Consider the following 26895-nt stretch of genomic DNA (forward strand, 5'->3'; position numbering starts at 1 on the left):
ATGGATCAGAAAACCAGTCAGTGTCTGATGTGACCATTTGCCTCATGCAGCGCGACACATCTCCTTCACATAGAGATGATCAGGCTGTTGATTGTGGCTCATGGAATGTCGTCCCACTCCTCTTCAATGGCTGTGCGAAGTCGCTGGATTGTGTGGGGAACTGGAACACGCTGTTGTACACGTCGATCCAGAGCATCCCAAACGAATGTCTGGTGAGTATGCAAGCCATGGAAGAACTGGGACATTTTCAGCATCCAGGAATTGTGTACAGATACTTACGACATGGGGCCGTGCATTATCGTGCTGAACAATTCAGAAAGGCCTTTTATTGTCCCAAGCACAAGGTGCACCTGTGTAATGATCATGGTGTTTAACCAGCTTCTTGATATGCCACACCTGTCAGGTGGATGGATTATCTTGGCAAAGGAGAAATGGTCTCTAACAGGGAGCTAAACAAACGCTTATATCTTTGAGAGATATAAGGGTTTTGTCCGTATAGGAACATTTCTGTGATCTTTCATTTCAGCTCATGAACCATGGGACCAACACTTTACATTATGCATTTATATTTTTGATCCGTGTACATTATTACACCAGAGTAAGCTTGTAGTAAGGAAGCAATTCTGTCTAGATCTTTGTTTTTCCAATGATGAATAGTCCATTACTGGCTGAACCTGAAACCAGACCAGAAAGTCAAAGCCACACATCACTGAATCCACACTTAAACTACAGCAGAGATAACTGAAGTAAGAAAGGACAGACGACAGCGCCTCCTGTGGCACTGCGAGTCAAAACAGAGAGAAGATTACAGATAGAGAGATAGGAAGGGATGGAGAGAGAGGCAGATAGGGGTATAGAGAGGGAGTGGGTGTTGAGAGAAAGAGCCAGGAGTGATGGTGAGAAATCAGGACAGGAAGGTGTACTTAGCGTTGTTGTGATGTCCTGTATTGGTAATTGAAGTAACAGGGATGAACTATGAAAATTGACGTCCAGGTCCGACACAAATGCAAAAGAGATTTCTCTTAGTCACCGTAGCTTTGTTTGTAACTAAACCTGGGACTAAAGGTTCAAGCAAAATACAGGCCCTGGTACAGCTTATGGTACCATTAGTATGGTCCAAACATTGTAAAGGTTTTGAAAAAGTCAGATTAAATGAATAGTGCACCAGAGGGCATCTGGTATCCCATGTATTCCAATGGGGATCATCTCTGACAAGAGCCTTCAATTTATAGTGAATTTGGGGGTAGCCCCAACAGGGACTGGAACCCGGGTCCCATTACTGTCAACCCAACACCTTAGCGACTACGCCAAGAGATACAAACCTTTCGACCAGATCGCTAGGTGTTGAGTTAAGTTTGCTACAGTGTTGGGACAAAGGCATGTGACTACTTCCTCTTACACCCACATCAGCTTAACACTTCACTCATCATCAACGTACGTTCCGACAGAGCAAACATTGCGATGAGTGTCACTAATATATTGACAAGACTCCCCCAGTAGATCCCATCCCACCACCTGAGGGGTGGGAGCCTCAATATACCCAATGGATGAACCAAGGGACAGGCTGATTCTCTATAATCAAATCAAATCAAATATTTGTCACACGCTTCGTAAAAAACTGGTGTAGACTTGGCACGGGGTACCAGTACTGAGTCTATGTGCAGGGGCATAAGGTCATTTAAGTAAGTATGCACATATAGGTGGGAATAAATTTACTAGGCAACAGGATAGATAGTAAACAGAGATGAGTCAATGCAGATAGTTAAATAGTTATCCAATAGCTACCTGGACTATTTAGCAGTCTTATGGCTCAGGGGTAGAAGCTGTTCAGGGCACTGTTGGTTCCAGACTTAGTGAATTGGTACTGCTTGCCATATGGTAGCAGATAGAATTGTCTATGACTATTAACAATTTTAGGGGCCTTCCTCTGACACCACCTGGTATAGAGGTCTTGGGCGGCAGGGGGCTTGGCCCCAGTGATGTACTGGGCCGTACACACTACCCTCTATAGGGCCTTCCTCTGACACCACCTGGTATAGAGGTCCTGGATGGCAGGGAGCTCGGCCCCAGTGATGTACTGGGCCGTACACACTACCCTCTATAGGGCCTTCCTCTGACACCACCTGGTATAGAGGTCTTGGGCGGCAGGGGGCTCGGCCCCAGTGATGTACTGGTCCGCACGCACTACCCTCTATAGGGCCTTCCTCTGACACTGCCTGGTATAGAAGTCCTGGACGGCAGGGGGCTCGGCCCCAGTGATGTACTAGGCCGTACACACTACCCTCTGTAACGCCTTGCATTCGGATGCCAAGCAGTTGTCATACCAAGCAGTGATGCAGTCAGTCAGGATGCTCTCAATGACGCAGCTGTACAACTTTGAGGATCTGAGTGCCAATGCCAAATCTTTTCAGCCTCCTGAAGGGGAAGGTGCGTTGTCGTGCCTTCTTTACATGTTGCGTATATATATACAGTACCAGTCAAAAATTTGGACACACCTACTCATTCAAGGGTTTTTCTTCATTTGTACTATTTTCTACATTTTTAAGGTACAGTATCTGTGACCAACAGATGCACATCCGTGTCCAAGACTGTTAGAAAAGCATGTGTTATTTCATAGTTGATGTCTTCACTATTATTCTACAATGTAGAATAAAGAAAAACCCTTGAATGAGTAGGTGTGTCCAAACTTCTGTATATACAGTGTCAAAAAAAAGTATGTGAACCCTTAGGAATTACCTGGATATCTGCATAAATTGGTCAAATAATGTAATCTAATCTTCATCTAAGTCAAAACAATAGACAAACAGTCTGCTTAAACTAATAACACACAAACAATTATATGGTTTCATTTCTTTATTGAACACACCGTGTAAACATTCACAGTGCAGGGTGGGAAAAGTATGTGAATCCTTGGATTTAATAACTGGTTGACAGTCATTTGGCAGCAATAACCTCAACCAAATGTTTTCTGTAGTTGCGGATCAGACCTGCACAACGGTCAGGAATTTTGGACCATTCCTCTTTACAAAACTGTTTCAGTTCAGCAATATTCTTGGGATGTCTGGTGTGAACCGCTCTCGAGGTCATGCCACAGCATCTCAATCAGGTTGAGGTCAGGACTCTAACTGGGCCACTCCAGAAGGCGTATTTTCTTCTGTTGAAGCAAATCTGTTGTTGATTTACTACTGTGTTTGGGGTCGTTGTCCTGTTGCATCACTCAACTTCTGTTGAGCTTCAATTGGTGGACAGATAGCCTTACATTCTCCTTCAAAATGTCTTGATAAACATGGGAATTCATTTTTCTGTCGATGATAGCAAGTTGTCCAGGCCCAGACGCAGCAAAGCAGCCCAAAACCATGATGTTCCCTCCACCATACCTTACAGTTGGGATGAGGTTTTGACGTTGGTGTGCTGTGCTGTGCCTTTTTCCCCCCACACATAGTGTTGTGTGTTCCTTCCAAACAACTCAACTTTAGTTTAATCTGTTCACTGAATATTTTGCCAGTAGCGCTGTGGAACTGTTGCGAACAGATGTTCAGCAATGGAAAAGTCATTAGCCTAGGGGTTCACATACTTTTTCCAACCTACACTGTGAATGTTTAAATTATGTATTCAATATAGACAAGAAAAATACAATAATTTGTGTGTTATTAGTTTAAGCACACTGTGCTTGTCTATTGTTGTGACTTAGAGGAAAACCAGATTACATTTTTTGACCAATTTATGTAGAAATCCAGGTAATTCCAAACGGTTCACATACTTTTTTTTGCAACTTGTATATATAATTGTTTTAAAATACATTTAGTCTCAATGTTTATTGAAAACATAAATACATTTTCAAATCAAATCAAATTTATTTGAACAGGGCTCCGGGCAGCGAAGCGGAAATGGAGGAAAACTCGCCTCCCTGCGGACCTGGCATCCTTTCACTCCCTCCTCTCTACATTTTCCTCTTCTGTCTCTGCTGCTAAAGCCACTTTCTACCACTCTAAATTCCAAGCATCTGCCTCTAACCCTAGGAAGCTCTTTGCCACCTTCTCCTCCCTCCTGAATCCTCCTCCCCCCCCTCCTCCCTCTCTGCAGATGACTTCGTCAACCATTTTGAAAAGAAGGTCGACGACATCCGATCCTCGTTTGCTAAGTCAAACGACACCGCTGGTTCTGCTCACACTGCCCTACCCTGTGCTCTGACCTCTTTCTCCCCTCTCTCTCCAGATGAAATCTCGCGTCTTGTGACGGCCGGTCGCCCAACAACCTGCCCGCTTGACCCTATCCCCTCCTCTCTTCTCCAGACCATTTCCGGAGACCTTCTCCCTTACCTCACCTCGCTCATCAACTCATCCCTGACCGCTGGCTACGTCCCTTCCGTCTTCAAGAGAGCGAGAGTTGCACCCCTTCTGAAAAAACCTACACTCGATCCCTCCGATGTCAACAACTACAGACCAGTATCCCTTCTTTCTTTTCTCTCCAAAACTCTTGAACGTGCCGTCCTTGGCCAGCTCTCCCGCTATCTCTCTCAGAATGACCTTCTTGATCCAAATCAGTCAGGTTTCAAGACTAGTCATTCAACTGAGACTGCTCTTCTCTGTATCACGGAGGCGCTCCGCACTGCTAAAGCTAACTCTCTCTCCTCTGCTCTCATCCTTCTAGACCTATCGGCTGCCTTCGATACTGTGAACCATCAGATCCTCCTCTCCACCCTCTCCGAGTTGGGCATCTCCGGCGCGGCCCACGCTTGGATTGCGTCCTACCTGACAGGTCGCTCCTACCAGGTGGCGTGGCGAGAATCTGTCTCCTCACCACGCGCTCTCACCACTGGCGTCCCCCAGGGCTCTGTTCTAGGCCCTCTCCTATTCTCGCTATACACCAAGTCACTTGGCTCTGTCATAACCTCACATGGTCTCTCCTATCATTGCTATGCAGACGACACACAATTAATCTTCTCCTTTCCCCCTTCTGATGACCAGGTGGCGAATCGCATCTCTGCATGTCTGGCAGACATATCAGTGTGGATGACGGATCACCACCTCTTCCTCCCGGGGAAGGACTGCCCGTTCCATGATCGCGCCATCACGGTTGACAACTCCATTGTGTCCTCCTCCCAGAGCGCTAAGAACCTTGCGTGATCCTGGACAACACCCTGTCGTTCTCAACTAACATCAAGGCGGTGGCCCGTTCCTGTAGGTTCATGCTCTACAACATCCGCAGAGTACGACCCTGCCTCACACAGGAAGCAGCGCAGGTCCTAATCCAGGCACTTGTCATCTCCTGTCTGGATTACTGCAACTCGCTGTTGGCTGGGCTCCCTGCCTGTGCCATTAAACCCCTACAACTCATCCAGAACGCCGCAGCCCGTCTGGTGTTCAACCTTCCCAAGTTCTCTCACGTCACCCCGCTCCTCCGCTCTCTCCACTGGCTTCCAGTTGAAGCTCGCATCCGCTACAAGACCATGGTGCTTGCCTACGGAGCTGTGAGGGGAACGGCACCTCAGTACCTCCAGGCTCTGATCAGGCCCTACACCCAAACAAGGGCACTGCGTTCATCCACCTCTGGCCTGCTCGCCTCCCTACCACTGAGGAAGTACAGTTCCCGCGCAGCCCAGTCAAAACTGTTCGCTGCTCTGGCCCCCCAATGGTGGAACAAACTCCCTCACGACGCCAGGACAGCGGAGTCAATCACCACCTTCCGGAGACACCTGAAACCCCACCTCTTTCAGGAATACCTAGGATAGGATAAAGTAATCCTTCTCACCCCCCCTTAAAAGATTTAGATGCACTATTGTAAAGTGGCTGTTCCACTGGATGTCTTAAGGTGAACGCACCAATTTGTAAGTCGCTCTGGATAAGAGCGTCTGCTAAATGACTTAAATGTAAATGTAATGTAATGTATTTATATAGCCCTTCGTACATCAGCTGATATCTCAAAGTGCTGTACAGAAACCCAGCCTAAAACCCCATTTTCACAATGAGCACTTGTTGTCTCTCAAATACAGAGCCTTTAGAAAGTATTCATACCCCTTGACTTTTTCCACATGTTGTTGTGTTACAGCCTGAATACAAATTGGATTCAATTGAGATGTTGTGTCACTGGCCTCCACACAATACCCCATAATATCAAAGTGGAATTATGTTTACAAAATGAATAGAAAATGAAATGGTGAAATGTCTTGAGTCAATAAGTGTTCTACGTCTTTGTTATGGCCTAAATAAGTTTAGGAGTAAACATTTGTATAACAAGTCGCATAATAAGTTCAAACTATTTTGAATTATTATCTCATCTTTGTACCCCACACATACAATTATCTGTAAACTGAAGTTATTAATTACACTTTGGAGGGTGTATCAATACACCCAGTCACAACAAAAATACAGGCGTCCTTCCTAACTCAGTTGCCGGAGTGGAAGGAAACTGCTCAGGAATTTCACCATGAGGCCAATGTTTACTTTAAAACAGTTACAGATTTAAATGGCTGTGATAGGAGAAAACTGAGGATGGAGCAACAACATTGTAGTTACTCCACATTAATAACCTAATTAACAGATTGAAAAGAAGGAAGCCTGTACAGAATACAAATATTACAAAACATGCATCCTGTTTGCAAAAAGGCACTGAAGTAATACTGCAAGAAATGTGGCAAAGCAATACATTTTTTGTTCTGAATGCAATGTTTTATGTATGGGGCAAATCACACATTACTGAGTACCACGCTCTATATTTTCAAGTATAGTGGTGACTGCATCATGTTATGGGTATGCTTGTAATCATTAAGGACTGTGGAGTTTTTCAGGATAAAAAACTAACGGAATGGGGCTAAGCACAGGCAAAATCCTAGAGGAAAACCTGGTTCAGTCTGCTTTCCACCAGACACTGGGAGATGAATTCACCTTTCATCCAAGTTACAGTCACCAGTTTTGACTTAAATTTGTTTGACAATCTATGGCAAGACCTGAATATGGTTATCTAGCAATGATCAACAACCAATTTCACAGATCTTGAAGAATTTAGAGACGAATAGTAGGCAAATGTTTCACAATCCAGGTATGTAAAACTCTTAAGAGATTTACCCAGAAATACTGTCAGCTGTAATTTCTGCCAAAGGTGATTCTAGCATGTATTGATTCACAGGGTTTAATACTTATCTAATCAAGATATATTAGTGTTTTATTTGTCATTATATATATTTTTTTACAAACGTTAGAATTTGTCTTTGCGTAGATTGTTGACATAAAAATACAATAAATCCATTTTAATCCCACTTTGTAACACAACATTTGGAAAATGTGAATACTTTCTGAAGGCATTGTACATCATTACAGTTATGGGTTAACTAGCCGGCCAATTTTAGGCATATTACAATAGACATTATGTCAAAACACCTCGAAACAAGACATGGTATCAATAAGAAGATACAAGGAGCTGAAACGAGCCACCTACGATTCCCCACGTCAGCTTCTTGTCATTGTTGCTATCTGACTGTTCACAATCATAACAACGCCTGCCTTCCAGCCATATCGATGCTCACAGATCATTTTTGTGAGGTTGTCAGCCAACTCCTCTGTACCACAATGCTTGTTGTTGTGTTGGTGTATTGGGCAGAAATTAATGGGCTTGACTTCTGTGTCAGAGACCTACTATGAACTCTACTTTTACACTAAGGTTTGGAGAGATGTAATGAAACCTTGTTAGATCTACTGAGAATGTCTGTGTCCCTTCTAACCTTTGATTATAGGAGCTTGCTGTCCAGACAGCAGTCTGAAGCGCACACTTATGTGCACACAAACACATTCCTACACAAAGGCACTGTCATGACGTGGCCCTTTCTGGATGTAGATCATAGCTTTCCCCACTCTCTCCACTCTCACTCCTAACCCAGGTTTATTACCCCCAGTTGTAAATATTGGGTAGACTTGGCCAAACTCCTAATCTTTTGAGAGTGTGGGAATAGTCCGTGGACACTTAAGGGACAGTTATGACGAGTGTGTTTCATCTCATGAAGGACAGGAAACTCACATAACTGTTTCTCTTGTAGTGTACCTCTCATTTAGAAGGTTTACATCTAAAGATGAAGATGTAATGTGATGTCAACCTTCTAAATGAGAGTATGGATTTTCATATAAAGATGAACTAGTCAGTGGCCACACCCCCGTGAGCCCAGACATCACATTAGGCGTCATGGACCGCACTTTTCTACTGTTACGTATAAAACCCACTCCTGATGAAATTCACACCAGACCACGCAAACCCCAGTGTAAGCTAAGGTTGCAAATGGTTGAATTTCTAAGACCAAAACAAACCAGGTGAGGCTGGTTTGTGAAGTGGTTTAAACTATAAACACTAACTTCCGGCGCCGACAGAGATGGCCGCCTCGCTTCGCGTTCCTAGGAAACTATGCAGTTTTTTGTTTTTTTTACGTGTTATTTCTTACATTGGTACCCCAGGTCATCTTAGGTTTCATTACATACAGTCGAGAAGAACTACTGAACATAAGAGCAGCGTCAACTCACCATCAGTACGACCAAGAATATGACTTTCGTGAAGCGGACCCTGTGTTCTGCCTTTCACCCAGGACAACGGAATGGATCCCAGCCGGCGACCCCAAAAAACGACTTCGAAAAAGGGGAAAACGAAGCGGTCTTCTGGTCAGACTCCGGAGACGGGCACATCGTGCACCACTCCCTAGCATTCTCCTCGCCAATGTCCAGTCTCTTGACAACAAGGTTGATGAAATCCGAGCATGGGTAGCATTCCAGAGGGACATCAGAGACTGTAACGTTCTTTGCTTCACGGAAACATGGCTCACTGGAGAGACGCTATCGGAGACGGTGCAGCCAGCTGGTTTCTCCACGCATCGCGCCGACAGAAACAAACATCTTTCTGGTAAGAAGAGGGGCGGGGGCGTATGCTTTATGGTTAACGTGACGTGGTGTGGCCAAAACAACATACAGGAACTCAAGTCCTTCTGTTCACCTGATTTAGAATTCCTCACAATCAAATGTAGACCTCATTATCTACCAAGGGAATTCTCTTCGATTATAATCACAGCCGTATATAGTCCCCCATAAGCAGACACATCGATGGCTCTGAACGAACTTTATTTGACTCTTTGCAAACTGGAATCCATATATCCGGAGGCTGCATTCATTGTAGCTGGGGATTTTAACAAGGCTAATCTGAAAACAAGACTCCCTAAATTTTATCAGCATATCGATTGCGCAACCAGGGCTGGAAAAACCTTGGATCATTGCTATTCCAACTTCCGCGACGCATATAAGGCCCTGCCCCGCCCTCCTTTCGGAAAAGCTGACCACGACTCCATTTTGTTGATCCCTGCCTACAGACAGAAACTAAAACAAGAAGCTCCCGCGCTGAGGTCTTTTCAACGCTGGTCCGACCAATCTGATTCCACACTCCAAGACTGCTTCCATCACGTGGACTGGGATATGTTCCGTATTGCGTCAGACGACAACATTGACGAATACGCTGATTCGGTGTGCGAGTTCATTAGAACGTGCGTTGAAGATGTCGTTCCCATAGCAATGATTAAAACATTCCCAAACCAGAAACCGTGGATTGATGGCAGCATTCGCGTGAAACTGAAAGCGCGAACCACTGCTTTTAATCAGGGCAAAGTGACAGGAAACATGACCAAATACAAACAGTGTAACTATTCCCTCCGCAAGGCAATCAAACAAGCTAAGCGTCAGTATAGAGACAAAGTAGAATCTCAATTCAACGGCTCAGACACAAGAGGTATGTGGCAGGGTCTACAGTCAATCACGGATTACAAAAAGAAAACCAGCACCGTCACGGACCAGGATGTCTTGCTCCCAGGCAGACTAAATAACTTTTTTTGCCCGCTTTGAGGACAATACAGTGCCACTGACAGTGCCCGCAACTAAAACATGCGGACTCTCCTTCACTGCAGCCGACTTGAGGAAAACATTTAAACGTGTCAACCCTCGCAAGGCTGCAGGCCCAGACGGCATCCCCAGCCGCGCCCTCAGAGCATGCGCAGACCAGCTGGCTGGTGTGTTTACGGACATATTCAATCAATCCCTATCCCAGTCTGTTGTTCCCACATGCTTCAAGAGGGCCACCATTGTTCCTGTTCCCAAGAAAGCTAAGGTAACTGAGCTAAACGACTACCACCCCGTAGCACTCACTTCCGTCATCATGAAGTGCTTTGAGAGACTAGTCAAGGACCATATCACCTCCACCCTACCAGACACCCTAGACCCACTCCAATTTGCTTACCGGGGCGGCAGCGTAACCTAGTGGTTAGAGCGTTGGACTAGTAACCGGAAGGTTGCGAGTTCAAACCCCCGAGCTGACAAGGTACAAATCTGTCGTTCTGCCCCTGAACAGGCAGTTAACCCACTGTTCCCAGGCCGTCATTGAAAATAAGAATGTGTTCTTAACTGACTTGCCTGGTTAAATAAAGGTAAAAAAATATATATAAAAAAATAGGTCCACAGACGATGCAATCTCAACCACACTGCACACTGCCCTAACCCATCTGGACAAGAGGAATACCTATGTGAGAATGCTGTTCATCGACTACAGCTCGGCATTTAACACCATAGTGCCCTCCAAGCTCGTCATCAAGCTTGAGACCCTGGGTCTCGACCCCGCCCTGTGCAACTGGGTACTGGACTTCCTGATGGGCTGCCCCCAGGTGGTGAGGGTAGGCAACAACATCTCCACCCCGCTGAGCCTCAACACTGGGGCCCCACAAGGGTGCGTTTTGAGCCCTCTCCTGTACTCCCTGTTCACCCACGACTGCGTGGCCACGCACGCCTCCAACTCAATCATCAAGTTTGCGGACGACACAACAGTGGTAGGCTTGATTACCAACAACGACGGCCTACAGGGAGGAGGTGAGGGCCCTCGGAGTGTGGTGTCAGGAAAATAACCTCACACTCAACGTCAACAAAACTAAGGAGATGATTGTGGACTTCAGGAAACAGCAAATAAATCCATCGATGCTGATTTATTATGGAAACTAGGGCTCGTGCAGGGTAGCCTAGTGGTTAGAGCGTTGGACTAGTAACCGGAAGGTTGCAAGTTCAAATCCCCGAGCTGACAAGGTACAAATCTGTCGTTCTGCCCCTGAACAGGCAGGTAACCCACTGTTCCTAGGCCGTCATTGAAAATAAGAATTTGTTCTTAAACTGACTTGCCTAGTTAAATAAAGGTAATAAAAATATGTAGATCTACAAAAAGTTATGGTCAATGCAGACTTCTTTCTCATAACCAACAATTTTACGACATTCAGATGAGACTGACAGAAGGTAAAGAATAATTAATGATTGACTGCTATTGATATAAAATATCTTCAGATCTTTAAAAGTGGATTTGGGAGATAGCCACTCTATATAAACAAACTCTTCCGTGGTGCCCCAGGACGAACTCTTCCGTGGTGCCCCAGGATCTTAACAAGCTAATTGTTTAATTCAATCACGTAATCAATCAAACGTTAGGTAATTGATTTGAAAATAGCATTTCATCTCATTTAACCATAGTAGAGACACGACAGCACACACAGACACACACAGACACAGACACACACACAGACACACACACACACACAGTATGTGCATGCACAAATGCACACGCACAGGTCCACACAAACAGTTTGTTAGTCCTATGACCAGAGTTTTATTAACTTTTTAGAAGGTCTAAAAACTGTAGAGATGAATTTCCCTCCTTTACTCAACAGTCAGCGTTATGTTTGGGGCAAAATAATCTGCTATGGCACAAACCTTCTGTGCCTTTCTCTCCGCCACACACACACACACACACACACAAAGACTAACTCTTGAACACTAGTCAGGCTAGTTGTTGAGGCCCGTCTCCATGTCTGTCTGTCATTCATGCTGGTACTGCATGTCTCCCAGGCATACTCATCTACCAGAGTAATCACTGACCCCCATGTACAGGCTCCTATCTGTTGTTTTCATTGGCGATGCCCCAAACAGTCACCTTGGGTCTAACACACACACACACACACACTCAGGAGAGCCCACTCCTACCCACACACACCCAACACCAGCTCCTATGAAACCAGTCATTTCGGTGGAGCCAAAACGTTGAGGCAGCAAGCCAGGGTCATACCCCTCACAGAGGCCAGTGGTATGACACATAAACAGAGATCTACACACAAACAAAACATGGGTTATTTGTTACACAATCACTTTGGCAGACAAGTAAGCAGACATTTTGGCCTTCACTCCCACTATATAGTTCACTGTGATAGGGTTCAGCCCTCTCAGTTTCCCCTCCTGATACTCTCTCTGGATATTAAGTAATTATCACCGCCCGACTCTGAGGGGTTTTGATGAAATGCTAAATTACTGAGTCATTGGTTATTATGAGCTCTCGAGTGGTACAGCGGTCTAAGGCACTGCATCTCAGTGCTAGAGGTATCACTACAGACCCTGGTTTGATTCCAGGCTGTATTACAACTGGCCATAATTGGGAGTCCCACAGGACGGCGCACAATTAGCCCAGTGTCGCCCGGGTTAGGGTTTTGCCTACAGTAGTTAAATAAAAAAGAAATACAAATAAACATTTCACTCCAACCACCCATTGCTCTATTTGTTACAGGATAATATTTGTGTACTGCTTCAGTCCGCAACACACACATTTTCAAAGGAAGGTTCCTTTAAGAGGCTTTGTAAAAAATAAATAATAAATGAAAGAAGATCTTCATACGGTTGTGATATAATGTATTTGAGTCATTGTAAGATGTTTTTGCTTGGTGAAGAGTTTTGAGTAGTGGCTAGCCTTGAAATGTTTTTTCTAGAACTTTCCCATACAAAAGTCTGAGTGCTTTCACAGCTGCCACCCAAATGTCTGCAGTAATTTGAGTCCTTTCAGGATGATGCAGAAAAATTGGGACGTCGAGTCATGACAGCAATCTAGCAAAAGCCTTATTTGTCACCCCCCCTCTCTCTTTTGTAAAAGACTTAGCATATTGGCATGACAACGCTAAGTGGTCTGTCGTCTGTGGAGACAACTGACAGGCGAGTCTAAGCAGACAGCCAGTTAAGTTCTGTCCAAGATGGCTGACAGAAGACACAGACGTGTCCAATAGTACACTGACAAAAAAGCCAAAAGTCTGCTTATTCATTGCTTGAAAGAGATGAAAAAGAAACGACTGTTTCACTGAGCTGGATGTTTAAATGTGGGGCTCTACTGACAGATATCCCAGTGATAGAAAATGAGTTGGCTTTACTTCAACTAAGTGTTGAATGATATTTCACCTCTCTCACCTCTACACCCTCTCTGGGTGTATCGTATACCATTCAGTGGGATTATTTCAAAGAGAGTGTTTCATTCTCTACGTTAGCATAGTTTTACATTATGCCATAAATGCAACAACCTATTCTAGGTGTGTTCATGTGCAGTTTCAAACACGATTGCTTTTGAACAGGTCAATATAAATAAAGTAAAAAAATATTCTCAAATAACATGTTAGCCTTAATAAAGGGATATTTCATCCAAATTACAAAATGGCATATTAGTTTCCTTAACCTGTAGGCAGTCTATGGAAAAGGTAATACAGCAATCCATGTTTTGGTTTGGTTTACCTGACCACTGTCTGGTGTTTACTTGGCAACTGTTTAGCATTTTTGTCCCAAAAAAATCAAGGCAAATCAGTATCCCCTAAACAGTATTATAGTTTCCCATGTCCAAATCATCTTAAAGTAACTTTATTGCATTCCATAATCGAGTGCAGAGACATTGGGATGATTTTGACATGGAACATAAAACACCGAACATAAAACACCGAACATGAAACACCGAACATGAAACACGAAACATGAAACCCGAAACATGAAACAGTGATCCAAAGTTCATGCAACATCTGACCAGACAGACGTCACACCATAAATCCACTGGCCTCAGCATCAAAACTGTAGTATAATGTTGTCATGACTGGCCAATCTATTATTATTTTTAGTGTGGTTGATTATGTTGTTATCACTATTCATTTTCTTGTGGATTTGTTTTTGCGATAACTGACTATTTGTATAATATACAAGCAGAAAATAAAAAAGATAGATACATTTACCATAAATAAATTCCCATTCATGTAAAGTATTTGCATAATGGGAACGATTCTACTTTGTTTACATTGTTTTGGGCAAAATAAGGGGACGGTCAATGTCTTGTGGCCCAACACACACCTCCACTCTCAGAAGCACTGTGTGCTCTGCTCTCAGTACGACTCCCTTTCTAATATTTACATTATTTACATTTTAGTCATTCAGCAGACGCTCTTATCCAGAACAACTTACAGGAGCAATTCGAGATAAGTGCCTTGCGCAAGGCCACATAAAACCTATTTTTCACCTAGCCAGTTCGGTGATTCAAACAATCAACCTTTCGGTTATTGGCCCAAAGTTCTTAACCGCTAGGCTACCTACCTAATATCAAGGCCTTATTTGCCCAGTAGTTATTTATCACTGGTGGGAAAGCCACCAATGCAAACAGAAACTGTTCCCATAAACAGACATGGTTTGGTACACAGGCCAGGGGAGGGCAACCTCATGGGTATAAGACTGGCACTCTTCTGCTGCCCTGGCACTGTTGTTTAATCCAGCTAGTGCACCACAGGGCAGGCATAGGAAGATATAGCGAGGCTTCAAGTAGACTACAGGAGATATACTCTAGTGACAAGGAGTCAGACATGTTGGTCCTGTGTGTCATCTCTGTCCTCAGCCTTCTCTCAGTGGGACTGGCAGCTCCTCTGTCCTGTGAGGATCTACTGAGACCCCTAAAGATGAACAGCACGAACCATGTTAGTACTATGTCTGTCTGTCTGTCTGTCTGTCTGTCTGTCTGTCTGTCTGTCTGTCTGTCTGTCTGTCTGTCTGTCCTGTGAGGATCTACTGAGACCCCGAATGATGAACAGCACGAACCATGTTAGTACTATGTCTGTCTGTCTGTCTGTCTGTCTGTCTGTCTGTCTGTCTGTCTGTCTGTCTGTCTATCCATCCATTTGTATCTGTTTATCTATCTGTTAAGACATTTGGTTAGAAAATCTGTCTTTCTGCCTGCCTATCTAACTACTGCTTTTATCCATCTATGTTTGTATTGTTCGGTATATACCAGGTATTCCTAAACTGGGGTAGGGGGTACGCGCAATGCAGTCGAGGGTATGCCATATACCCCCTCTGAGTAACCTCTCTGGCAAAAATGTAAGAAAAAAAAGTCTGATATATATATATATATATATATAATACTTTTTTTATTGTATATATATATTAAAAAAATGTAAGAAAAAAAAAGTATTATTATATTATATATATATAATTTTAAAAAGTATTTTATATATATATATATATATAATACTTTTTTCTTCTTAAAGTTTTGCCAGAGAGGTTACTCAGAAGGGGCACTCAGCTGGAGGTTGAATGTTTGAAGGGGTATAGGATTATAAACAGTTTGGCAAACACTGGTATATACAGTATTTCTGGGTCCTATACATCTTGCAGATTTTGGGTAAGTGGATTTTTATCGCGGAGAGCACTGAGGTCCCTGGTGGCAGGGAGTATGCTGCAAAAGAATGGATCACAGGCTGGCTTCAGATCTCTCCTGGGCTCCAGAACAACACTGTCAAAGAATTACAGATGATAAACATGTAAGAAAAGGATTCACTTTCAATGCGCTTCATGTTTATTGTATGTTGACTGTATGCATACCGTACCAGAAATGTGAATGTGAAAAACGTGTTGAAAATGAAATAATAACAAACATCGTTGTAACAAAATGTTTAACTGTAACACGTCAAAATGACCCCGTCTTTGCTTTTACAAACACTTGAAACCCCAGCTAGCACAAAACATTCTATGTTTCTTAGAGCATGGTGAGAGTGTGGTTGTCCTATGGTTATTTTGCTGCAACCTTCCCACAACGTTCTGGGAATGTTGCAGGATAGTTGCTTTTGTTTTGGAACATTCTCAGCACATTTAGGAACTTCACACAAAAAAACGTTTCTTACTATTTCATTACCTTAACAGAAAATGTCCTATAAGTTCACACATAGTTATTTTACTGTGAATGTAATAGTTGATAATATTATGGGAATTCAGAGGACTTCTTTAAACACTCACAATTATTCTTGTTTTTCCATTTTTGATCATCATGATATTGTGGCCGATGACACATTGCTTAATGAATAGCTTGAATATCCAATATCTTGAAAACGTGACTGCTGACATGCAAAACATTGTGGGACTGTATCAACAGTGGACTAACGAAAAAAATACCAAGAGTTCACCTTTTTAAAAAAGGTCCAACGCAGCTGTTTTTATCTCAATATAAAATCATTTCTGGTTAACAATGAAGTACCTCACTGTAATTGTTTTCAATTCAAATATACAAAAATCTTCTCCACAAGCAATTTCTAAAGCAAGTATTTTGCTATGACTGGGGAGTGGAACTCATTTTTATTGGTCTATTTAATTTAGCTCCTGGTGATGTCACCAGCCATGCCAAAACTCCATCCCACCAAAACAGGCTGAAATTACAGGCGGTCATTTCAAACAGCTCTTACACTAAAAGGGAATCATAATTTATCATAATTTTCACAATTTCACAGTATTATTCCAACCTCAGTGAGGAAATATACTGTATATAAAACATTGGAAAATCAAGTTTCTTTACTGTACTGTGCCTTTAAGTAAATCAGACAATATATTAGGTGAAAGGGAGACATTTTAGTAAATGTTCTCCTAACATTTACTGAAATGTTCTTCACAACATCTGTAAAAACTACCACAGGTTTCCAGGGATGTAATGTTCCTGTAATGTTTTTACAATATACTGCCACAAAAAAATGTGGCTACATGCCATCCTCTCAATGGTCTCAAAGTTTTAAAAAATTGTGAAAACATTGGTGCAATGTTCTGTTAATGTGTAGTGTCACATTAATGCTTGAAGTTGCCAAACTTTTAAACAAATGCCATTTCAATCATCTTACATCATTATATTAGGGTATTGTCCAAACATAGTTACAGATTTTGTAGCCCTTTCCTGCAGTCAAATGACCAAATCGCCCTCTTGTGGCTTGATGGGTGGAATATTATCAATACGTCCCTGTGCCCAAGAATGCCAAGGTAACCTGTCTAATTGACTATGGCTGTAGTACTCCCATCTGTAGCAATGAAACAGCTTTGAAAGGCTGGCTCACATGGCTCACATCAACACCATCATCCAAGGCACCCTGGACCCAATTCAATTCGCATACAGTCCCAACAGATCCACAGATGACGCAATCTCGCAAGCGCGTCACTAAGCTAAAGACCCTGCAACTGAACACCTCCCTCTGCAACTGGATCCTGGACTTCCTGATGGGCCGTCCCCAAGTGGTGAGGGTAGGCAAAAACACATCTTCCACGCTGACCCTCAACACGGGGGCCCCTCAGGGGTGCGTGCTTACTCTCCTCCTGCACTTCCTGTTGACCCACAACTGCGTGGCCGCGCATGACTCCAACATCATCATTAAGTTTTCTGATAGCACAACCGTGGTGGACAACGACAACATATCCCTCAACGTCAGCAAGAAAAAGGTACTAATCGTGTACTACAGGAAACGGAGGTCCGAGCATGCCCCCATTCACATCAACGGGGCTATAGTGGAGCGAGTCGAGAGTATGCATATAATTGACAGCTTTGGAAAGAAAACACTCTGATGTTTCCAAAACTGCAAAGATATTATCTGTGAGTGCCACAGAACTGATGCTACAGGCGAAACCAAGATGAAACTTCAAACAGGAAATGAGCAACATTTTTGAGGCGCTGTTTTCCATTGTCTCCTTATATGGCTGTGAATGTGCCCTGAACGAGCCTACACGTTCTGCCGTTTCCCCAAGGTGTCTGCAGCATTGTGACGTGTTTTTAGGCATATCATTGGAAGATTGGCCATAAGAGAATACATTTACCAGGTGTCCGCCCGGTGTCCTTTGTCGAAATTGGTGCGTAATCTCCAGCTGCAAGCATTCATCCATGTGATTCAGAGAGGAGAGGAGACTTCCACGAACGATATATCATCGAAGAGATATGTGAAAAACACCTTGAGGATTGATTCTAAACAATGTTTACCATGTTTCAGTCGATATTATGGAGTTAATTTGGAAAAAAGTTTGGCGTTTTGATGACTGAATTTTCGTTTTTTTTTTTGGTAGCCAAACGTGACGAACAAAACGGAGCGATTTCTCCTACACAAAGAATCTTTCAGGAAAAACTGAACATTTGCTATCTAACTGAGAGTCTCCTCATTGAAAACATCCGAAGTTCTTCAAAGGTAAATTATTTTATTTGAATGCTTTTCTTGTTTTTGTGAAAATGTTGCCCGCTGAATGCTAACGCTAAATGCTACGCTAGCTATCAATACTGTTACACAAATGCTTGTTTTGCTATGGTTGAAAAGCATATTTTGAAAATCTGAGATGACAGTGTTGTTAACAAAAGGCTAAGCTTGAGAGCTAATATATTTATTTCATTTCATTTGCGATTTTCATGAATAGTTAACGTTGCGTTATGGTAATGAGCTTGAGGCTGTATTCACGATCCCGGATCCGGGATGGCTAGAATCAAGAGGTTATTAACATGGTCCACACACACCAACAGTCATGAAGAAGACATGACAACGCTTCTTCCCCCTCAGGAGGCTGAAAAAACTTGGCATGGACACTCAAATCCTCAAAAAGTTGGACACAATTGAGAGCATCTTGACTGGCAGCAGAGGGTGGCGCTACAGAGGGTTGTGCGGACAGCCAAGCTCCCTCCCTGTCAAGGGCCAAGCTCCCTGCCATCCAGGACCTCTATAGCAGGCGGTGTGAAAGGAAGGCTAGGAAAATTGCTGAAGACTCCAGCAACCCAAGCCATAGACTGTTATCTCTGCTTCAGCATTATTTATTTTTTTAACCTTTATTTAACCAGGCAAGTCAGTAAAGAACAGATTCTTATTTTCAATGATGGCCTGGGAACAGTGGGCCTGTTCAAGGGCAGAATGACAGATTTGTACCTTGTACCTTGTCAGCTCGGGGGTTTGAACTCACAACCTTCTGGTTACTAGTCCAACGCTGTAACCACTAGGCTACCCTGCCGCCCCAGCATGGCAAGCGGTACTGGAGCATCAAGTCTGACACCAACAGACTCCTGAACAGCTTCTATTCCCAAGCAAGGTTTGAAATTATTGTTTTAATCAAATATTATACACGTATATGTTTGGGCTTCTTACGGTTAATATGCACTCAACAAATTAATTGTCATTATGTTCTGGTTCCCTGACCATCTGTTCAAGGCAAAATATGTGCCATAAACAGGCTTCCAAAGCTCTTTATGATTACAGATGTGTCACGCCCTGGCCATAGAGAGGCTTTTATTCTCTATTTTGGTTAGGCCAGGGTGTGACTAGAGTGGGCATTCTAGTTTCTTTATTTCTATGTTTTGCCGGCTACGGTTCTCAATCAGGGACAGCTGTCTATCGTTGTCTCTGATTGGGAATCATACATAGGCAGCCTTTTTCCCACCTGTGTTTGGTGGGTAGTTGTCTTTGTTAGTGGCCTGTATAGCCCTAGTAAGCTGCACGGTCATTTTTGGTGTTTTGTTGGCGACATTCTTAATAAAGGAAAATGTACGCCCACCACGCTGCACCTTGGTCCGGTCATTTCCCTGACGACGTTCGTGACAGAACTACCCACCACCAAAGGACCAAGCAACGTGGCCAGGAGGAGCAGGGATTCTGGGCCCTGGAGAAGGAGTGGAGGACCTCATGGACATGGGAGGAGGTTATGACAAGGGACTAGACCCTGCCGTGGAAACAGGCGAAACAACAAGGGAGGGAACGACGGCGATACCAGGAGTAATGGCACGAGAGGCAGCTCCCAAAAATGATTTTGGGGGTGGCACACGGGGAGTGTGGCAGAGTCTAGGTTCAGACCTGAGCCAACTCCTCGTGCTTACCGTAGGGAGAGTGGTACTGGTCAGGCACCGTGTTATGCGCTAGAGCGCACGGTGTCTCCAGTACGTGTTCACAGCAAATGCGCTTGTTAAATCACCCGTTTGGCGAAGTAGGCTATGATTCAATGATAAATTAACAGGCACCGCATCGATTATATGCAACGCAGGACAAGCTAGGTAAACTAGTAATATCATCAACCATGTGTAGTTAACTAGTGATTATGTTAAGATTGATTGTTTTTTACAAGATACGTTTAATGCTAGCTAGCACCTTACCGTGGCTCCTGGCTGCACTCACATAACAGGTAGTCAGCCTGCCACGCAGTCTCCTCGTGTAGTACAATGTAATAGGCCATGATCGGTGTCCAAAAATGCAGATTACCGATTGTTATGAAAACTTGAAATCGGCCCTAATTAATCGGCCATTCCGATTAATCGGTTGACCTCTACTGTGAAGGTTGTCAAATTGTGTGACATTAGGAATGTTCTCAGAACAAAGACAAGACAACTTAGAGAAATGTGTTTTGAGTGTAATGTGATGAATGTGTTTTTTATAATTTAATTTGTAGTTGAATACTGTAGTATATTTATCTCAGTTCATTACTCAACAGTGGAGGCAAATGCATTAGCATGACCAGTGAAATGACCATGGAAAACAACATGGAGAACAACACATTTACCTCAAGTGAGTAAAGACATAACAATACTATTACTAATCATCAAAATAATAATATGACTTTGCACTAAAGGATAGTGAGTGAATCAATGTGGTATGTCATGTTAAAAAAAAGTGTGTGTGTGTGCATGCGTGTGTGCGTGCGTGTGTGTGTGCGCGTGCCATAGCGGGACCTTTGCTCTATTCCCTGACCTACCTGAATACCTGCCCTGACTGCCTCCTTGTCCAACAGAAGTTGTCATTGGTTAGCAAATACAGCACTCTGTATATCTTCAGTAAGAACATTACATTTCAACTATCATGCTAAATTCAGTACTATAGTCTTGTTTAAAATTACTACTTAACTAATGGGACATGATATACAATAAGTGGATTATATGTATTTGAAAATATATTTCCTTTGGGCCCTCTGGCTCATAATATATTTGCTATTCCCTGTGATGAACAGGTAAGAGAAAGGAGCTGACCTCTGCTGAACTGGAAGTGTTTAAGAAACAGGTGGACTGTCTCAATTTGCCACCAGCTGTGTTCACAAACCCACAGAAAGGTAAGCATCTTACCTCACCTAGAGTTTTCACCAGAAATTATTTTCAGCGACCAAGCTACCATTTTAAAATGATTCAACCAAAGTTTGCAATGTTATCAATGAAGCGCCAACTGCATGATAAGCTAGCGAACTAGATTTGACATTGTGCTTTGACACTTTTGGATAGGCCAACAACAACGTGCTGTTTTGCATGCTGTTCGGAAGATGCACCCATATGGAGAGAAATAAGTAATACCTTACTGCAAAGTAGCTTCTGGGGAAAACTAAATGTTGTATCCTTGTGATGATGTAAATGTTCATTTACTCACAGACTGTCATAATTTGCGGCATAGATTCCTGTCCAGATCCGACACAGGACAACAGCAAAACACTGGACCTTGCGAAAGTGATCGAATTGCTAAGTGACAAGATTGATCTTCAGAAGACTTTAGAAGAGATGATAAGTAAATTACAACTAGCGAGTAATAAAGCCGATTAATTGTCAAAATGTCAAGTGGCGCCTATTATGTATTTTTTCATATAATACATTTCAAAAATAGATTTCAAAAATAGATTTAGAAATAGATTTGTATTTTTTCATACTGTTTTAATGGTTGGTATATCGCCACTATGGGACCATTTGACAACATATTTCTCCTACATTCAAACAGTGTTTCAACCTTTAGAGAATTAACCCTAGCTAGCACACAGTGTCCTTCGCGGCCACCTGCCGAACACCTACCCTCGCCGTCGTTAACAGATCTGCAGGAAAACAATGCTGACAGGCGGGGGCGAAGTACACTGTCTACCGGTGTGCTAGCTAGCTACCTATCCTGCCTACTGTATACCAGAGCACACAGTGTCATTTGCTCGCACCTGTCAAACACCTGCCCTCACCGTCATTAACAGAAGTGAGAGAAAGCAGTCCGACAGGTGGGGGTGAAGGACACTGTCTACCAGTGTGCTAGCTATCGTTAGCTAGCTACCTATCCTGCCAGCAGTGTACCGGAGTCCTAGTTAGCTAGCTAATTAGCTAGCAACCAGTGTCCTTCGCTAACGCCTGCCAAACACCTGCCCTCGCCACTGTTAACAGAACTGCGGAAACAGTGCTCGACAGGCGGGGGCAAAGGATACTGTCTACCAGTGTCCTAGCTATCGTTAGCTAGCTGGCTACCTACTCTGCCTGCTGTGTACCAGAGTCCTAGCTAGCTAGCACCCAGTATCCATTGCTAACGCCTGCCAAACTTCTGCCGTCGTTAACAGAACTGTGGGAAAAGAATGCCCGACAGGTGGGGGGGAGGCACACACTATCTACAGTGTCCCTAGCTAGCTAGCTACCGGCGTTGTCACCACGCCTCTTATTCTGTGGTATTTATCGGTGGTTGGCACCCAACGCTATTGTGCATTTCGGCCACCTACTGTAGTGGAGCACTCCTGCCTGTGTCCCGGAGTCCTAGCTTAAAAATGTACCAATTGAAGTATAAAGGGTGGTTCCTGCAGATTGCAGGAATCCCCGAATTGCGGGCTGCAATTGCACCCTTCTCAGTCTTCCTACTATGGAGAAGAAAAAGGTGGAGACTGGAGAGACCAACTCTCAACTCAAATAATATGTTCTTGCCCTCATCAATCAGATGCTCTCCACCCCTACGGTACATCCCAGGGACACATTGCTTAATGGCAGGGTGGTGGATTGTGTTCCCTGAAAAGGACAAGCTGATTGACGGAGCGCCGGGCCCTCTCTATGCACTTGTTTATCTTCTGGTCCCAATCGAACATCCAGCTCCTTCGCTGTGCGATATCAGAGAAGACCACCGTTGTGCCCCGGGAAACATTTGATTCACCACCTCAAAATCTGCAGATTTAACATACTTTGACCTACTACAGTAGCTATGTTGGTCTATTACTTCAAATAATATGCAAGTATGCAAGGTTCTTAGGATTCAAATTTTCTCAAACAGCCTAATTCATACTCCTCATTGGAATAATGGACTTTTTTTGTTTTACATTAACCTTTATTTAACTAGGCAACTCAGTTAAGAACAAACTCTTATTTACAATGATAGCCTACTACAATGACGGCCTACCCCGGCCAAACCCGGACAACGCTGGGCCAATTGTGCGCCGCCCAGTCACAGCCGGATGTGATGCAGCTTGGATTCGAACCAGGGACTGTAGTGACGCCTCTTGGACTGAGATGCAGTGCCTTAGACCGCTGCAACACTCGTGTCCTGCTATTAAAATCATATGCAGTACCAGTCAAAAGTTTGGACAAACCTTCTCATTCAAGGGTTGTTCTTTATTTTTACTATTTTCTACATTGTATAATAATAGTGAAGACATCAAAACTATGAAATAACACATATGGAATCATGTAGTAACCAAAAAAGTGTTAAACAAATCAAAATATATTTTTGATTTTCCAAAGTATCCACCCTTTGCCTTGATGACATCTTTGCCATTCTCTCAACCAGCTTCACATGAGGCAGTCACCTGGAATGCATTTCAATTAACAGGTGTGCCTTGTTAAAAGTTCATTTGGAATGGAATTTCGTTCCTTCAAATAAGCAAAGAGAAACTATAGTCAATCAATACTTTTATGAAGGTCAGTCAATCAGGAAAATCAGGAACCCCTTTCTAGCTCTGACTCTACTGATAGCTACTTTATTGAGTATAAATGTCATTTATATACCTGTGAAATGTGGTTGTCCCACCTAGCTACCTTAAGATGAATGCACTATCTGTAAGTCGCTCTGAATAAGATAATAGTTTAATGACTCAAATGTAAAATTAAACCTTTTGTCTTGCCCCCATTCACCCTCTGAATGGCACACATACACAATCCATGTCTCAGTTGTCCAAATCCTTCTCCAACCTGTCTCCTTCTTCTTCACTGATTGAAGTGGATTTAACAGGTGACATCAATAAGGGATCGTAGCCTTCACCTGAAAAAGCAGGTGTTCATAATGTTTTGTACACTCAGTGTATATATTTGTTCTCAATTACATTATATTAAGTCATTTAGCAGACACTCTTATAGAGAGTGGCTTATAAGAGCAATTAGGGTTAAGGGCCATGCTCAAGGGCACATAAACAGATTTCTCACGTACTGTATTCAGCTTGGGGATTCGAACCAGCAACCTTTCGGTTACTGTCCCAACTCTCTTAACTGTTAGGGCTACCTGTCACCTACGTCGTGCTAAATAAAGAGCTTTAAGGAAATACAGGCAGGCACCACATTACTACAAGAAAAAACAGCTCGCTCAATCAAGCATGATGGTCTTGGAAGTATATGTAAGGGATTTCCTCCTCCGAAGAGGAGAGGCGAAAAGGATCGGAGGACCAATATGCGGCGTGGTAAGTGTCTATGGTTCTTTTAATACGAAATAGTACACATGAACAACTGAATACAAAAACAATAAACGTGGAATGAACGAAACCCAAAACAGTACCGTGTGGTGAAAAACACAGACACGGAAACAAACACCCACAAACACACAGTGAAACCCAGGCTACCTAAGTATGATTCTCAATCAGAGACAACTAATGACACCTGCCTCTGATTGAGAACCATACTAGGCCGAAACATAGAAATACCCAAATCATAGAAAAACAAACATAGACTGCCCACCCCAACTCACGCCCTGACCATACTAAATAATGACAAAACAAAGGAAATAAAAGGTCAGAACGTGACAGTATAAAAGAAAAGCTCATTTCATATACTAAAAAACAAGCTTGAAAAGTTAGTGCAATTGGATTAGTGTGGTGTGTGAAGAATCCAATAATTTAACTTGCATGCAGTACAAATGACATTGTGGGAACACCTCCTCCTAAGAGGATGAATTAGGCTGTGTGAGAAGGTTTGAATCCTAAGAAACCTGCATACACATTGTTTGAAGTACAATAGACCAATATAACTACTGCAGTAGGTCAAAGCTGTGTGCTGGAAAACCTTGAGTGGAGTAGTGTGTTGCTCATGTGAATTTCCGTTTTTTTTTAGGCTTCAGACCAATGCCTACTTCTCACTTTGTTTTTGTTTTTAATACATTAAGACTCTAAACCTTCTGTGTTTGGACTCCTAGCAAGCACCTGCATATATTCCAGTTTGTTTCCCATGAGGATGTTGGCAATCTTAACATCACAACTTGGTCAATCTTGGACAAATCCATGCTACTTTTCTCTGCCACGAAGCCGATAACATCCGACCAGGACCCGCAGCACCCTATGAGAAATGCCATCCCTGTCTAATCTATGGCAAAACACATTGCCCATTCTCAACGGTGGCATTCAGACAAGGCAGGGTTGAAAACAAACACCAACAGTTCTAGGTGGTTGCCTGGTGGGAGCTTGGGTAAAGTGGGAGCATTTTCTCCCAGAGCTTGAGGGTGGCATGATGTCATGAGAAACCCGTTTTTTGTTTGAAAACAAATGTTTGTAGTTACATGAGTTATACTATTTATGCTACCAGGATGGTAGCGGTAGCATAATCACTGTTAAATACTGCAGCGCACTGCGGGTTTGATTGAATTGAACCAAAGATGTCTAAAGGAATACACTTTCAGAGCAGAGCGAATATCAACAAGGCTCACTTCCTCTTTGTCCTCCGTTATTGACACTCCGCGACTGGCATTGTTTTCAAAGACAATGAGGCATTTGCTGTTGTATATAACAATGGCCAGGTAAAAGTAAACATCAAGGAGAGAGTGCATACATTCACACTCCCTTTCATATGATGTCATTCTAGTTGAGAAAAATTCTGCACATGTGTTGACAATTAAATATGATACATGAGTCATATCCCTCAACCTAAGACACCATCTGAACTGTTTATAGTTTGGAGGTCCTGGGAAACACTTGAAGTAAACTAAGTAAATTCAATTTGATGCTCAGACCTTGGTCTATGCAATTTTGAAAATATCTTTGAAAACACACTCATGTTGTTTTTATTTTATGGACCCTAGAGCTCTCCAACAACATAAACCTCTGAGCAAAGACTGGCACGTCGACAAATGGCTTCTCCAACTTCCAAAGAAACTCAGTTCTCACACGTGTGTAACTATACAGTACATATGACCCTGTGTATAGACAACTATACGCCCCTGTGTATAGACAACTATACAACCCTGTGTATAGACAACTATATGACCCTGTGTATAGACAACTATACGACCCTGTGTATAGACAACTATACGACCCTGTGTATAGACAACTATATGACCCTGTGTATAGACAACTATATGACCCTGTGTATAGACAACTATACGCCCCTGTGTATAGACAACTATACGACCCTGTGTATAGACAACTATATGACCCTGTGTATAGACAACTATACGCCCCTGTGTATAGACAACTATATGACCCTGTGTATAGACAACTATACGACCCTGTGTATAGACAACTATACGACCCTGTGTATAGACAACTATATGACCCTGTGTATAGACAACTATACGACCCTGTGTATAGACAACTATATGACCCTGTGTATAGACAACTATATGACCCTGTGTATAGACAACTATACGACCCTGTGTATAGACAACTATATGACCCTGTGTATAGACAACTATATGACTCTGTGTATAGACAACTATACAACCCTGTGTATAGACAACTATACGCCCCTGTGTATAGACAACTATACGACCCTGTGTATAGACAACTATACAAACCTGTGTATAGACAACTATATGACCCTGTGTATAGACAACTATAC

General features: G+C 43.0%; 2 protein-coding genes across 4 annotated transcripts in view; one reads left to right on the top strand and one right to left on the bottom strand.

The window, feature by feature from the left end:
- The window catches only part of kif26aa (kinesin family member 26Aa), a 191312-nt gene that overhangs the window by 158103 nt on the left and 6314 nt on the right, over positions 1-26895 (bottom strand). The window lies entirely within an intron of this gene.
- On the top strand, positions 14564-21710 carry LOC115129286 (uncharacterized). 2 transcript variants are annotated; one of them, XM_029659462.2, is made up of 6 exons: positions 14564-14806; positions 15504-15649; positions 20586-20659; positions 20818-20925; positions 21099-21197; positions 21530-21709. In XM_029659462.2, exons 1-6 carry the CDS (start codon positions 14696-14698, stop codon positions 21673-21675), a joined length of 684 nt encoding a protein of 227 aa, XP_029515322.1. In that variant the 5' UTR covers positions 14564-14695; the 3' UTR covers positions 21676-21709. The 2 variants fall into 2 exon arrangements, with proteins under 2 accessions (XP_029515322.1, XP_064864703.1); XM_065008631.1 differs by lacking the exon at positions 14564-14806 and adding an exon at positions 14897-14930 and having other exon boundaries at positions 21530-21710.

The sequence above is a fragment of the Oncorhynchus nerka genome, linkage group LG24 (assembly GCF_034236695.1).
Source record: "Oncorhynchus nerka isolate Pitt River linkage group LG24, Oner_Uvic_2.0, whole genome shotgun sequence".
Classification (NCBI taxonomy): Eukaryota; Metazoa; Chordata; class Actinopteri; order Salmoniformes; family Salmonidae; genus Oncorhynchus; species Oncorhynchus nerka.

Bases quoted from the DNA above. Each gene is read 5' to 3' on its own strand.
- LOC115129286 (XM_029659462.2), top strand. From the start codon at position 14,696: ATGTTGGTCCTGTGTGTCATCTCTGTCCTCAGCCTTCTCTCAGTGGGA. The intron at 20,926-21,098 runs GTAAGAACATTA...TGTGATGAACAG, and splicing joins CAGCACTCTGTATATCTTCA to GTAAGAGAAAGGAGCTGACC. The intron at 21,198-21,529 runs GTAAGCATCTTA...TTTGCGGCATAG, and splicing joins GTTCACAAACCCACAGAAAG to ATTCCTGTCCAGATCCGACA.